This window comes from Cavia porcellus, unplaced genomic scaffold, assembly GCF_034190915.1.
Source record: "Cavia porcellus strain 051 isolate PalLab524CR breed Dunkin Hartley unplaced genomic scaffold, mCavPor4.1 scaffold_17, whole genome shotgun sequence".
NCBI lineage: Eukaryota > Metazoa > Chordata > Mammalia > Rodentia > Caviidae > Cavia > Cavia porcellus.
The window spans coordinates 43,647,406-43,659,453 of record NW_026947500.1 but is presented as its reverse complement, the minus strand read 5'-3'; the positions used below and the strand labels follow the sequence as shown (position 1 = coordinate 43,659,453).

Sequence of the window (12,048 nt, the reverse complement as noted above, 5' to 3'; positions counted from 1 at the left end):
CTGTAATCCGTGGGTCGACTTAGATTTTGTTCAAAGGGCCAGATAGTAAACAGCCATATTACCTCTGTAAGCCACATAATCCCTGTCGCAGCCACTGTGACCTCTGCCATGGTATGAAGACAATATGAAAATAGATGAGTTGGCTGTGTTCCAATCAAACTGACAAACACTGAGATTTGAATTTTCTACAAAATATTGTTTTTATTTTGGAGGTAGGTCCCGCTATGTAGTTCAGACAGGTCTCCTTCTGCCTCAGATGAAAGAGCAGCTGGGCTTCTAGGCCTGGGTCGCCCCTCCAGGCTTTGCTAAGGCTCAAACCTCAGGGCCTCCCGGGTAAACGACTGAACTGCACCTTGCCCTCCCCCCAATACTTAGCTTTACTGGATTTTAGTGGAAAATTCCACAGGATCAGGGACCTTGCCACAGTCTTCCGGCGGAGGATCAGCCTGCAACCCCATCCGTATCCAGCACACAGAGGGTCCCCTGAAAGCCTAACTCATAGGACGCCCCAGGCCATTCTTCCGCGGGCGAGGAGGCCCCAGATGCACCAGGCCGTTGCACAGATGTGCGGATGTGCAGCGATTGCCTTCCCGCCCAGCGGCTGAAAGGTGGGCGTGCAGCGCAGGGCCCAGGCTCCTCCTGCCAACTCCAGGTCACTTTCCAAAGAATCTGCCCTGGGCAAATTCCTGACCCCAAGCTTTCCTGCAGCTGCATCCAAGCCTACTATTTGGTTCACTCCAGCCCTTCTTCGGGCTTCCTCCTGCGTCCTAACCCAGAAATGGCCTCCCTGCCGGGTAGCCCCTGTCCCTAACTCGGACCAGCTCTTCCCCCTGGGGCTGCCAGGGATCTTAAAAACATTGCCTTGGATCAGGACACTTTACTCAGCTGCCTGTTAGGGATGCTTGGTAACGTCCAGAGGACCAGAGAAACTGGAGAAACAGGGTGCTTTTTGGCTTGCTCCCCTTTACCCTCCCCTAGCTATTGTGCACTGCATCTAGGAAGCCTGGGTTCTATCCTCAGTAGGGAAAAAAAGAGAAGAAAAAGAAGCAAGCAAGAAAAAGAAGGGACATCAGGTGTGTTGGTGCATGCCTGTATCCCCAACATTAGAGAGGCTGAGGCAGGAGGGTTGCCTAGGTTACATAGTTCAAGTCTACCCTCAACTACACAATGAGACTTTGAGTCCCAAAAACAACAACAGGAAAAGAAAAAAGGAAAGGAAAAGCCAGGTGTGTTGCTGCAAAACCATAACTTCAGCTGAGGCAGGAGGGTCACTTGAATCCAGGAGTTTAAGATCAACTTGGGCAACATAGCAAGATCCCCCTCTCAAAGATAACAAAATTTAATTCTTATTCTTATTAATTCTTCAGTTACCCCCTTACCTTTCAAGTTCCCTGTATGACTTGTGCTGTCTAATTGAACTGCATAGGTACAGAACAGCTCCAGTCTCTCCCAATGCTTTGTGGGACAGCACTGTTTTAGACCCAACATCCACTCAAAAGCTCTACATTCCTCTTTCTTCTTCTTCTTCTTCTTCTTCTTCTTCTTCTTCTTCTTCTTCTTCTTCTTCTTCTTCTTGTCTTTCTGAGACAGGGTCTCACTGTGCAATTCACATTGGCCTTGAGTTCACTTTGTAGCCCAGGTTGGTCTTGAACTCACAGCCATCCTCCTGCCTCAACCTCCGAGGTCCTTGGATTACAGCCATAAGTCATGGTACTCCCCTCTCATTCCTTATTTACTTATTTATTTATTTAGATAGACTCTTGTGATGGAGCCCAGGATAGCCTCCAGTTTGTGGTCATGCTCCTGCCTCAGTTTCCTGATCACTGGATTATAGGCATGGGCCACCAGGCCCAGTTTGTCATGATTCTTGGTGTGTGTGAGCTTCCTGTATGGTAAGTAGGGTCTACCTCTGAGCCACACCCTCGGTCCTTCATTATATTTATTCTGACATTAAACTGGGCGTGGTGGTGGTGCACATCTATAATCCCCACACTCTGGGTGGTTGAAGCAGGAGGATGGCAAATTTGAGACCAGCCTAGGCAATTTAGCAATATTTTCTTCAACTTAGTAACTTAATGAGACCTTGTCTTAAAAATAAAAACAGTGCCAGGGATGCAGCTCAGTGAGAAGGCGTTGGGTTCAGTTCCCAGTACACTATCCCTCCATGCAAATCTAATGCCATAAACATATTTCTTTCCAATACAAGACCACTCCTTACAGTTCATGCCAAAATCAGTTTTCTCTATTTTCTCATGTGCTTTGCACTTTTTTTTTTTTTTTTTTTTTTTGGTACCATGACCTCAAGCTTGTCACACATGTGCTTATGCCGCGGAGCTAAATCTCCAGCCCCAGTACTGTTTTGTGAAAGTGTCTCTGGGACTGGAGGTAGCTTGCCTACAGGCATGCAGCTCTGGGCTCCCTTGTTCATATTGCAAACAAGCAAAAAGACAAAACAAAAAAAACACAACCGTGTTTCTTTCTTTCTTTTGGTGTACTGGGCAACCTCACACTTGCCAAGCAGGCATTTATGCCCTTGAGCTAAGTCCCCAGCCCTCTACCTTTCCTTTGAAAAGTTACAGAGTATGGCATGGGTTGACTTCAATCAGGCCACTACAGTACTTATCACCCTGGAATGGTCACTTGCTTCCAGTTTCCCCAACTGTAGACAGTATTATGTCCAAATATCCTTGTCCTTCCTCCTGTCCTTGTGGATGTGTTTGTCCACAGCTGATACTCAGAGTACAACTGCTTGGTCATAGAATCATAAGCTAATAACCCTGGGTTTGGTATGCCCTACACTCCCACACGGATGCCTCTCCACATGACTAACTACTACTCATCAAGGCCAGTGGTGCCAGGTCCTTGGGAGAAGAGGTTTCTCCCACCTCTGTCCCCGCCATGGTCCATGTGGCATTGCTGTTGTACACTTAAGGCACAGCTTTATGTTCTGTGTGTTCTCAATACCTAGTATTGGATTTAGCTCAGAGGAAAAACCTCGGTGTCTTCTAGGCTGGGTGAATGAATAAATGAATGAATAAATAAATAAACAAAAAAGGAATGGTGCTTGAGAAATCCAGAAAGTCAAGGTGAGTCCCTGAGTGTCTTCTTCTTTGGCTGCAGACCAATTTGCCACTTGGAAAGCTGTCTTACTGGGTTTCTGTCTTTACCTGAGCCTCGGGCTCTTGTAGGTCACCTTGAGCCTCCTTTGGGTTGAGACTGTGTGATGCAGCTGTGTGATGAAGCTCTGTGATGCAGGAGCTCTGGCTGCACAGCCGGATATTTGACGGGTAGGGCGTGGCACTGGTGTGGAGTTGGTTTTCTGAGGACATCATGGTGTCCTTTTACCTTTAAAGCAGCCCATGGTGCTGTGGGTTTGGTTTATGTGATTTTTCCCTACAGTGCCTTTGGGACTGTGAAGATCAGCTGCAAAGTGTCTGTGTTCTGCTTCTCACTTCTAACCCAAGGGAAGCCAGATGTTTGCCCATGCACAGCTCCTTCTGCTTTTGGTCTGATGAACAGCCCTGTTCCCTGAAGTCTCTATGGCTCGGCCTCCCCAGATCCCAGAGCTTGGTTGCCAACTTTATTTTTAATGAGGTTTTAATAGGTAGCTCCTGTAATTAATTTCATCCTTGTATTTTCACACTTTCTGTCCAGGTATGTAGAGGCCCCCAGGCGATAGGTGGGCTGTTAACTGATTTAAAATAATACAAAGCACTGTGGCTGTTATTAGACATTTCCTCAGCTCCTCTCATTTGCAGTTGTTTTAGTCGTTAATGAGATGGGGCCCAGGGCCCGATGAAAGGTCAGCCCAGTCACCTGCCAGGTTTAATAAAGGTGGAAACAGAGATAAAGAGAGAAGAGACTTGTCCAAACCCCAAGAGAGTGGGTGTTGAAACTGGTTTCGGAAGCCACAGCCTCCAGTTTCATATCCACTACTCAAGGTTGATTTGTCACCCGCGGCCAGAGTCCGCCAGCCAAAAGTGGAGCGTCTTGGGTGCCTCCAGGCACCTTGGGGAGGCAGTCAGTGTTACCCTTGAATCACCCCCATTCATTCTCTTCACACCCCTTATCCAACTTGTGAGCGGACTCATTGGCTTCACTAACTCCTCCCAGATTTAGAATCAATGCGGTTTTCTTATTTTTAAAGCTGCCTTTTGAAAATTTTCATGCACAGACTCACGCTCCTCAAGGAGTGGGGGCTGGGGCGGGAGCGAGGGGACAGCCCGGGACCGGGTCCCCAGCGCGCGCGCCATCCCCCTGGGGGCGCTCTGCAGCTCGCAGGGGGTCTCTGTGCAACCCCCGCGGACTGGGATCTGGCCGGCCGGCGCTCCCTTTGGTCTCTGGGACGCAGGGCACCGCTGCTGGGCTACCGGGTGCAGAAGGGAGAGGGAAGAGAAGGGGCCGAGCAGGTGGCGATTAGGTCAGCTTGGGAACATTCTTGGACCGCTCTAGTGGCTATAAATAACAAGAGGGACAGGCTCCGAAATATCCCGAGGGGCTGGGGGTGATAGGGGTGGTGTCGAGGCAGGAAGGATTTCTTTTGGGTGATCGTGGTGACCTGGAAAAACTACGGCACTGATAAAGGGGGCAGAGAAGCGAAGGGCTTGAAGAATGAATCGCGGTATAAGATATGGCACGGAGAACGCGGAGAGGGAGGAGCTCGTGCCTTTTTGTCCCACCCCCACCGCGCGTTTGTCCCAGGCCTCAGAATGAGCCCCAGATTAGCAGAGCTGTACCGGCTCCCGCCCCAGCTTTACAGTCCAGCTCCGCCCACCCGGAGATAAGTCCCTGCAGGTCTCTGCCTCAGTTTCCACCTGCGGTACAACGGGGATCCTAATGCTTCCCAGGGAGGTAGTCGGAAGCCTCGCCCGAGAAACAGTCTAAGGATGCTGTGCTCAGCAAAGAATGCAAAGCATTGTAGCCCCCGGAGTCCCTAGAGGGTCGATTCAGGCCGGGTCCCCGCTCGCTCGCGGACCCGGGCTCTGCAGAGGTGCGGAGGGCAGAGCCGAAATCTGACCCTGCAGCCTCGCGGCGCCATCCTGGGGCATCAGCCCAGCGCCGGGCGCCCGGGGCGGACTCCGGAGCCCGCGAGCCGGGGCCGCGTACCTGGCCTCGGAGACTGGCCGTGGGGCTGGGGCCACTAGGGGAGGGCGGGGCCGGGGGCCGGGCTTCCCGGGGGAGGGACGGGCGCTCCGGGAGGCGGCGGCCGGGCGGGAGCAGAGGATTCGAGCCGAGCGTGGCCGGACCCCCAGCCGCCGCGGGCCCAGCGAGGAGCGGTGAGTGCCCGGGAGGGACTGGGAGGCGGCGGCCCGAGCTCGCCCCGCGGTCGCGCAGCTCCTGGAGTTGGCAGCGGGACCGGGTCCCGCCGCGGGGAACCCCGCTCCGCGTGAGGACGGGCAGGGCCATGCCTCGGGCTGCAGGGCAAGGGGCAGCATCGGGCAGAAGAGCAAACCATCTCTGGGGACCCGTCGAGGGCCCCCCGCCGCCCTCCTTGAGCTCCAGAAGGGTCCTCAGCTTCCCTGGGGACTCCTGGATCTCTGCACTGAGCTCCAGCTCCTGGGCCACCATCTGGAGGTGGCGGCGGGCCCAGCCCAGGCAAGGGGTGCCCCTTCCCTCCGCCAGGACCGGCTGGCCCCACCTCCGCCGAGACCAAGTTCAACAAGTTTGGCCGAGAAAGTCCCAGCGCCTCCATAGCAGGCCCGGCCCCGCCGCCGCGCGTGGGCTCCCGGGGCTCCTGGCTGCGCGGCGCCAGCAGCGGACTGGGAGCTGTCGAGGGGCGCTCCCAGAGCTGGAGGCTTGGGACTTGGAGTCTGTCATCTGGGAGTGAACGGGCACCCCCGCAGGCAGGTCGGGTTTCCAAAAGTGCCCCTTTGTTTTGCCCCTTCCTGGCCCTGCCTCCTCCTCTTCCCTGCCACCCTTCCCCCAGTCTCTAGGGCTTCTGGATGTGGGTGCCAGTCCCACGGGACAGTGACTGTCCCCTCCTGTGTCCTCGGATTCTAGGGCCTCAGGCTGGCCCAGAGGGGCTGCCCCTGGGAGAAGCCCTTGCGAGCAGTGACTCAGACTGCTTGGGCAGGACAGGGTGGCTGCGCTCCCTACCCCTGCGGTGACTCCAGCGTCTGCAGAGGAATGGGGGCCTCAGGTGGGAACAGCGGATGCTTCTCAAAGATGGGGACTTCCTAGCTTCCGTCTCCTAGCAGCTGCCAGGAGACGGAAGATTTCTCTGGGCCAAGTGGTGTAGGCACCCTGGATCGGAAAGGTTTCATTACCTGCTGAGCTCCTGCTTGTGTAGAGGGTGTTCTGCTGATTTAAGGCTCTGCCCGAGCCAGGAAGCATAAGGTGCCAACTGTCCTCAGCAGGGACCAGGGCTCCAGGCCACCCCCACAGCAACACGAAGCTAGGCTGTGGGGCCAGGCTGTGCCTGGGGCTGGGGTTTGTGTTTGCTCTATGAGGCCGAGGGAGCCGTGCCAGCCCTGCACACACAGCCTGCTCTGTTCTGGGGCCAGAGAGAGGGGACGGCTGGGGGGCAGCCCTCAGGGGAGCAAGCAGGAGGCCCCCATCCCTGATGGTTCCCTGGGACAGCTCCAGAGGCCCTGTGATTTATGGCTGCAGCTCTCTTTCTCTCCATCTGGCTTGCTTGTCCCTTTTGGACAAGTGGGGCAGACTTAAGAAAGACAGTGAGGTACTAGTGCCCTGTGCTTGGGCACCCCCACCCCACTGCCTGCACACCAATGGGCTCCCTGGGAGGCCTTGGTGCTCCCTTGGCAGTAGAGGCTGGAAGCACGGTGCTGGTCTTCAGGTGGACGTCTTCCTTCCCTTCTCTTTTTGGTGCTGAGCCGTGGACCCCAGATTTTGTGCCTGCTAAGCACAGCTTCTACCACGGAGCCACACTGGCTTTGGAGCTCAGGGATACACACATTAGAATAGCAGAAAAGCATCAAAATGCTTGGTGACAGATGTCATCCTGTTGGTCACAACCTGTGGGATATATGCCTTGAGCGAGGGGTTACAGGGCTGTTGGGAGACCAGTGGATGGAGGAACAAAGGGGAGTGACTGTTGGGAAGTGGCTCTTGTTAGCCTTACCTTTTTTTCCTCTTTGGTGATAGTGAAGATTGAACCCAGGGCATTGGCACTGAGCTACATCCCCAGCTCATTTTCACTCTTTGAGACAGAGTCTCACTAAGTTGCTAAGTTGCCCCGGCTGGGCTTGAACTTGTGATCCTCCTGCCTTAGCTACCTAGAGTGCTGAGATTGCGGGAGATGACCACCATGCTCATTTGACTTATTTGATTAGAAACAAGATCTTGATATATAGTTCAGGCAGGCCTTGAATCACAGAAGTCCTCCTGTCTCAGCTTCCTAAAGGCTGGGATTACTAGTGTAGGCTACCATGCCTGCCTGACTTTCATTTGATTTCTGAAGGATAAGTCAAGGTCTTCCCTTTGGAGGGAGCTCTGGCTCTGAGCCTGCTCTGGGGGTAGCAGGCAGACACTCTGTCCTCCCTAACCTGCTTGTCCCTTGGGCCTTAGGTTTGCTCAGAGAAGGAAGTGATCTCCTAGGGGCTATGAGTCAGTTGATGCAGTTTGGGGACAGCTGAGACTCAGCCCAGAGGTAGGACAGGAGTGGCTGCATGCCACTGTGTCTGATCTAGAGGCCTGCAGTCCCTGTTGCCTGCTGCTGTGATTCTGGAGAACTCTACTCCTGCCATGGCGCCTCAGACTCTGGACATTTTGAGGGCAGTGATGAGTTGCTTGTTATCCATGAGGTCCCGAGGGGCTCCACAGATGCTGTTTGGGACTCAGCAGTCCCTGGCATTGCTGGTTCATGGCCTGGTTCAGTCTGAACACCAGCCCAGGCATGGAAGCCGACCAGGTGGGCAAATTTCCACCAAAAGTGCACTTGTTCTGGCCTCTTGGCTTCTTTGTGCCCTTCCCAGCAGAGGCAGCTCCTGACTCAGCCCTGTCTACTAACGGGGTTGACCTATGGTTCAGGGGAAGGCACTAGGGGCCCTGGCTGGGCAGGAGTCCTTGCCCCTCTTCTGCCCACCGCCCACCCCCGCCTGCCATCTAATCCCGCCTGGATCGTGTGACCTGCCTGGCATTCCCCTGCCTGGAATCTGGCGCTTCTGACAGCAGTTGCTATATTGGGGGGGGGGAGCAGGGCACCGCCCTAGACACGGCCTCTGCCCTTACCCCACCGTGTTCTTAACTTCAAGGCAGTGTCGTGGTGACCTCCTGGAGAGCTGGACACTTGGGTCCCTGAAGTGATCTCTAGACTCCAGGTATGGGGGCAGGGAAGGGCACCCCACGGTGAGTACAGGAGCTTTGAAAGCAGCTATCGGCTATCATGGCCCCTCTCTGGGCTCCTCCTGGAACTTCAGCCCTGTGTCACCCTGAGTGCTGACAGTTCCTTGAATGCCAGGGATGGCACTGGGGGTGATGCCCAGGCACCAAGTCCAGCTTTTCTGCTTACTCCTGCTTTCCACAGCCTCCAGTCCGCCATCATTCCGTGCTGCGGGGACACCATGGCTCCAGAAGAGGACGCCGGAGGGGAGGCCCTGGGGGGTAGTTTCTGGGAGGTAAGCAGCTGGGGCTTCGGGGTGGCACTGAAATGCTCTCTCTTGTTGGGCTCAGCCACTTGGCCAGGGGAGGAGCCTAGCTGTTAGCCCCAGCCCGAGGGAGGCTTTTCCCTGGTGCAGCAGCTCTTGTCACCTGTACCCCCAGGCTGGCAATTACAGGCGGACGGTACAGCGGGTGGAGGATGGGCACCGACTCTGTGGGGACCTGGTCAGCTGCTTCCAGGAACGAGCCCGCATCGAGAAGGCCTATGCCCAGCAGCTGGCTGACTGGGCCCGCAAGTGGCGGGGCGCAGTGGAGAAGGGTGAGCCGCTGTGCAGGCTGATGGTGGGGGAGGGGACAGTGAGGGTGGGATGCTCCCTTGGTGCTGGGAATTGAACCTATACTAGACAAGCACTTTGCCTCTGAGCTACACTCCACTGCCCTGGAAGGGTAACTGGGAGTTCAGAGAGGCCAAGGGACTTGCCTGAGGTCACACAGCTTCAAAGAGCTAGGACTGGACCTCAGGCGTTTGATTGAGGGAAAGACCCAGGTGTGCAGTTTATGCATTCCCTGGGGTCTGATTCTGCTCCATTAAGTACCTGTAGTGCTTTGGACAACATTGCTTCTCTGGGCCTCAGTTTCTTCATCTGATCCACGCTAATCATGACACTGTCTTGACAGTGGTTGAAGCAGGGATTCAGTGAGGTCTCCTGGTTAGGATACAGAGTGAACATTTAGTGGGTAGCTGGTGACAGCGCTGTTCCCTTTGCACTGTGGGCACCGAGGCAGGACCCAGTGAGAGCGGTGGCTCACTGGGGACGTCACCTTCACAGGCCCCCAGTACGGCACGCTGGAGAAGGCCTGGCATGCCTTCTTCACGGCGGCTGAGCGGCTCAGTGAGCTGCACCTGGAGGTGCGAGAGAAGCTGCATGGACCTGACAGCGAGCAGGTGCGTGTCTGGCAGCGGGGTGCCTTCCACCGGCCGGTGTTGGGCGGCTTCCGTGAGAGCCGGGCAGCTGAGGATGGCTTCCGCAAGGCCCAGAAGCCCTGGCTTAAGAGGCTGAAGGAGGTGAGCCTGGGTGCACAGCAGGGCTGGAGGCGGGCACCTTCCAGGTGTGTGTGGGGACCTGAGGTTGGAGTGCAGCATCCAGGGCGCAGAGCTGTCCCTATGTGTGCCAGGTTGAGGCAGCCAAGAAGAGCTACCACACGGCCCGGAAGGATGAGAAGACAGTGCAGACCCGGGAGAGCCATGCCAAGGCAGACAGCACCGTGTCTCAGGAGCAGCTGCGCAAACTGCAGGAGCGCGTGGGGCGCTGTACCAAGGAGGCAGAGAAGGTAAGGCTGGGGACCGCTTCCCAGGCGCCTTCCCCACTACCCCTCTCACTTACAGGAAGAACGGGCTGGGGGTGCGGCTCCCTGGCAGAGCACTTGGGTAGAAGGTGCAAGGTCTCCTCCAGGAAGCCTTTCTTGATTTCTCTCACCTTTTGCATAGGTTGACTCTGTCTTGTTCTCCAGCAGGCTCTTAGAGGTGATGTCCTCTAATGTCACCTTCCGTGCTGGACTGCTGAGGTCCCTGAGGACAGGACCTCAGGCCTGGTTGCTCCTGGTGGCTTTGCCTGCTAAATGCAGATGTACAGTGCTAACTGGCCCCTACCTCTTCCACCTAGATGAAAAGCCAGTACGAGCAGGCGCTGGCGGAGCTGCACCGCTATACCCCACGCTATATGGAGGACATGGAGCAGGCCTTTGAGAGCTGCCAGGCCGCTGAACGCCAGCGGCTCCTCTTCTTCAAGGACATGCTGCTCACCTTGCACCAGCACCTTGACCTCTCCAGTAATGACAAGTATGGCACGGACATGGGGTTTCCTCTGTGTCTTGCAGGCCCTGGGATTGGGGGTTCCAGTGGCCTGGGACGTCCCTATCTGAGGAAGGTATCTCCTACCTTAGGTTCCATGAACTCCACCGAGACCTGCATCAGGGCATCGAGGCAGCCAGTGATGAGGAAGACCTGCGCTGGTGGCGCAGCACCCATGGGCCAGGCATGGCCATGAACTGGCCACAGTTTGAGGCATGTATTGCATGCCAAGTGGGGCTTGGGATGAAGTTGGTGAAGGTTACCCAGTCTGACCTGATGCACTGTCCCACAGGAGTGGTCCTTGGACACACAGAGGACAATCAGCCGGAAGGAGAAGGGTAGCCGGAACCCCGATGAAGTTACTCTGACCAGCATCATGCCCACAAGAGATGGCCCTGCACCCCCACCCCAGTCCCCAGGGTGAGAGCCAGGGGCCCAGCTGAGGCTAAGAAACAGCTCTGCCCCTTGCCTAGCCCACTTTCTCCTCTCTCCTTTGTTTCTTATCCAGCATGAAGTGGGTTGAAACCTGCACCCTCACGAGAGGGCTGACTTAGGACAGGTTTAAAATTGCCAGGCAGTTCCCACTAGAGTGTTCCAGCTCCTCCCCACCTACCCCTGCAGGGTCCCTGTGAGGGGTGAACCTTTGTCCCTGAGTCCTGGGGCCTGAGCTGCCTGCTCTGCCTCCCTTCTCCAGTGGGCAGGATGAGGAGTGGTCGGATGAGGAGAGCCCTCGGAAGGCTGTCACCGGGGTGCGAGTGCGGGCACTCTATGACTACGCTGGCCAGGAAGCAGATGAGCTGAGCTTCCGAGCAGGTACCTTGGGGCCCCTTTCTTGTTCCTTCCCAGGCTCAGTCGCTGCTTTACCTGCCAGGGCGGGGGAGTGTGGGGGAAGCCAGGTACCTTCCTTCTCAGCCCCAGTTCTGTGGCTGGTTTGGGTGCAGTCAGCTAGGGCCTGATTGCTGCCTCTGGGGTGTGCAGTGGGGCAACTTGGTAATGGCCACCTCTCCCTTACCTGAGCCCTATCCCTCCTTGCTAGCTGGCTGGCAAGCCGTCATTCTACCCTACCACCCTCAGTCTTTGAGTCAGTAGTGGAATGGCTGGGCCTACAGCATTTGGCAGTGACAAAACTCCTTTCCTCAGGAGAGGAGCTACTGAAGATGAGTGAGGAGGATGAGCAGGGCTGGTGCCAGGGCCAGTTACAGAGTGGCCGCATCGGCCTGTACCCTGCCAACTATGTGGAGTGTGTGGGTGCCTGAGTGCCTGGTAGTCCTTCGGCAGTCTCTTCATCCCAGCTGCTTTTGGACAGCCAGAACAGAGGGCCCTGAATCATCACGCTGCTGCTGCTCCTTTGTCTCTTGAGGAGGGAGGAAGTCCTGCGACCCAGGGAGGGGAGAGGTCTGTGCCAATTGCTTCTAGGCTGAGGGCAGGAGGTTGGAGAGGACAGAAGGACCCAGGGCTGCCCAGGACTGCCCTGGCCTTCCCAGAAGTGCTGTGGGTGTCTTCAGGAGCTGAGGATGTTCTCTGGCCTCCTGGGGTGGACTTTGGAGGGAGTGTGGTCCTGGACTAGTGGCACCCTCTTTTGTGACTTGTTCTAGTGTGTATTAGACTTGAAAAAAATAAAAAAAGAAGCACTATCA

The 12,048-nt window shown here is 55.9% G+C and overlaps 2 protein-coding genes across 6 annotated transcripts in view; one reads left to right on the top strand and one right to left on the bottom strand.

Annotated features, from left to right (window-relative positions):
* The window catches only part of Ddb2 (damage specific DNA binding protein 2), a 25,919-nt gene extending 19,440 nt beyond the window's left edge, over positions 1-6,479 (bottom strand). The window contains exon 1 of the mRNA XM_023563031.2: positions 6,267-6,479. Coding sequence (XP_023418799.1) covers positions 6,267-6,333 — 67 coding nt within the window. The 5' untranslated portion in view covers positions 6,334-6,479. The remainder of the gene's footprint in view (positions 1-6,266) is intronic.
* On the top strand, positions 5,143-12,048 carry Pacsin3 (protein kinase C and casein kinase substrate in neurons 3). 5 transcript variants are annotated; one of them, XM_013147475.3, is made up of 13 exons: positions 5,143-5,276; positions 5,623-5,847; positions 6,001-6,139; positions 8,214-8,279; positions 8,486-8,576; positions 8,722-8,878; positions 9,390-9,625; positions 9,736-9,891; positions 10,224-10,399; positions 10,504-10,624; positions 10,704-10,831; positions 11,106-11,224; positions 11,552-12,048. In XM_013147475.3, exons 5-13 carry the CDS (start codon positions 8,523-8,525, stop codon positions 11,665-11,667), a joined length of 1,263 nt encoding a protein of 420 aa, XP_013002929.1. In that variant the 5' UTR covers positions 5,143-5,276; positions 5,623-5,847; positions 6,001-6,139; positions 8,214-8,279; positions 8,486-8,522; the 3' UTR covers positions 11,668-12,048. The 5 variants fall into 5 exon arrangements, with proteins under 5 accessions (XP_013002929.1, XP_013002926.1, XP_063083995.1 ...); XM_063227925.1 differs by lacking the exon at positions 5,143-5,276 and having other exon boundaries at positions 5,299-5,847; XM_013147472.3 differs by lacking the exons at positions 5,623-5,847; positions 6,001-6,139 and having other exon boundaries at positions 5,152-5,276.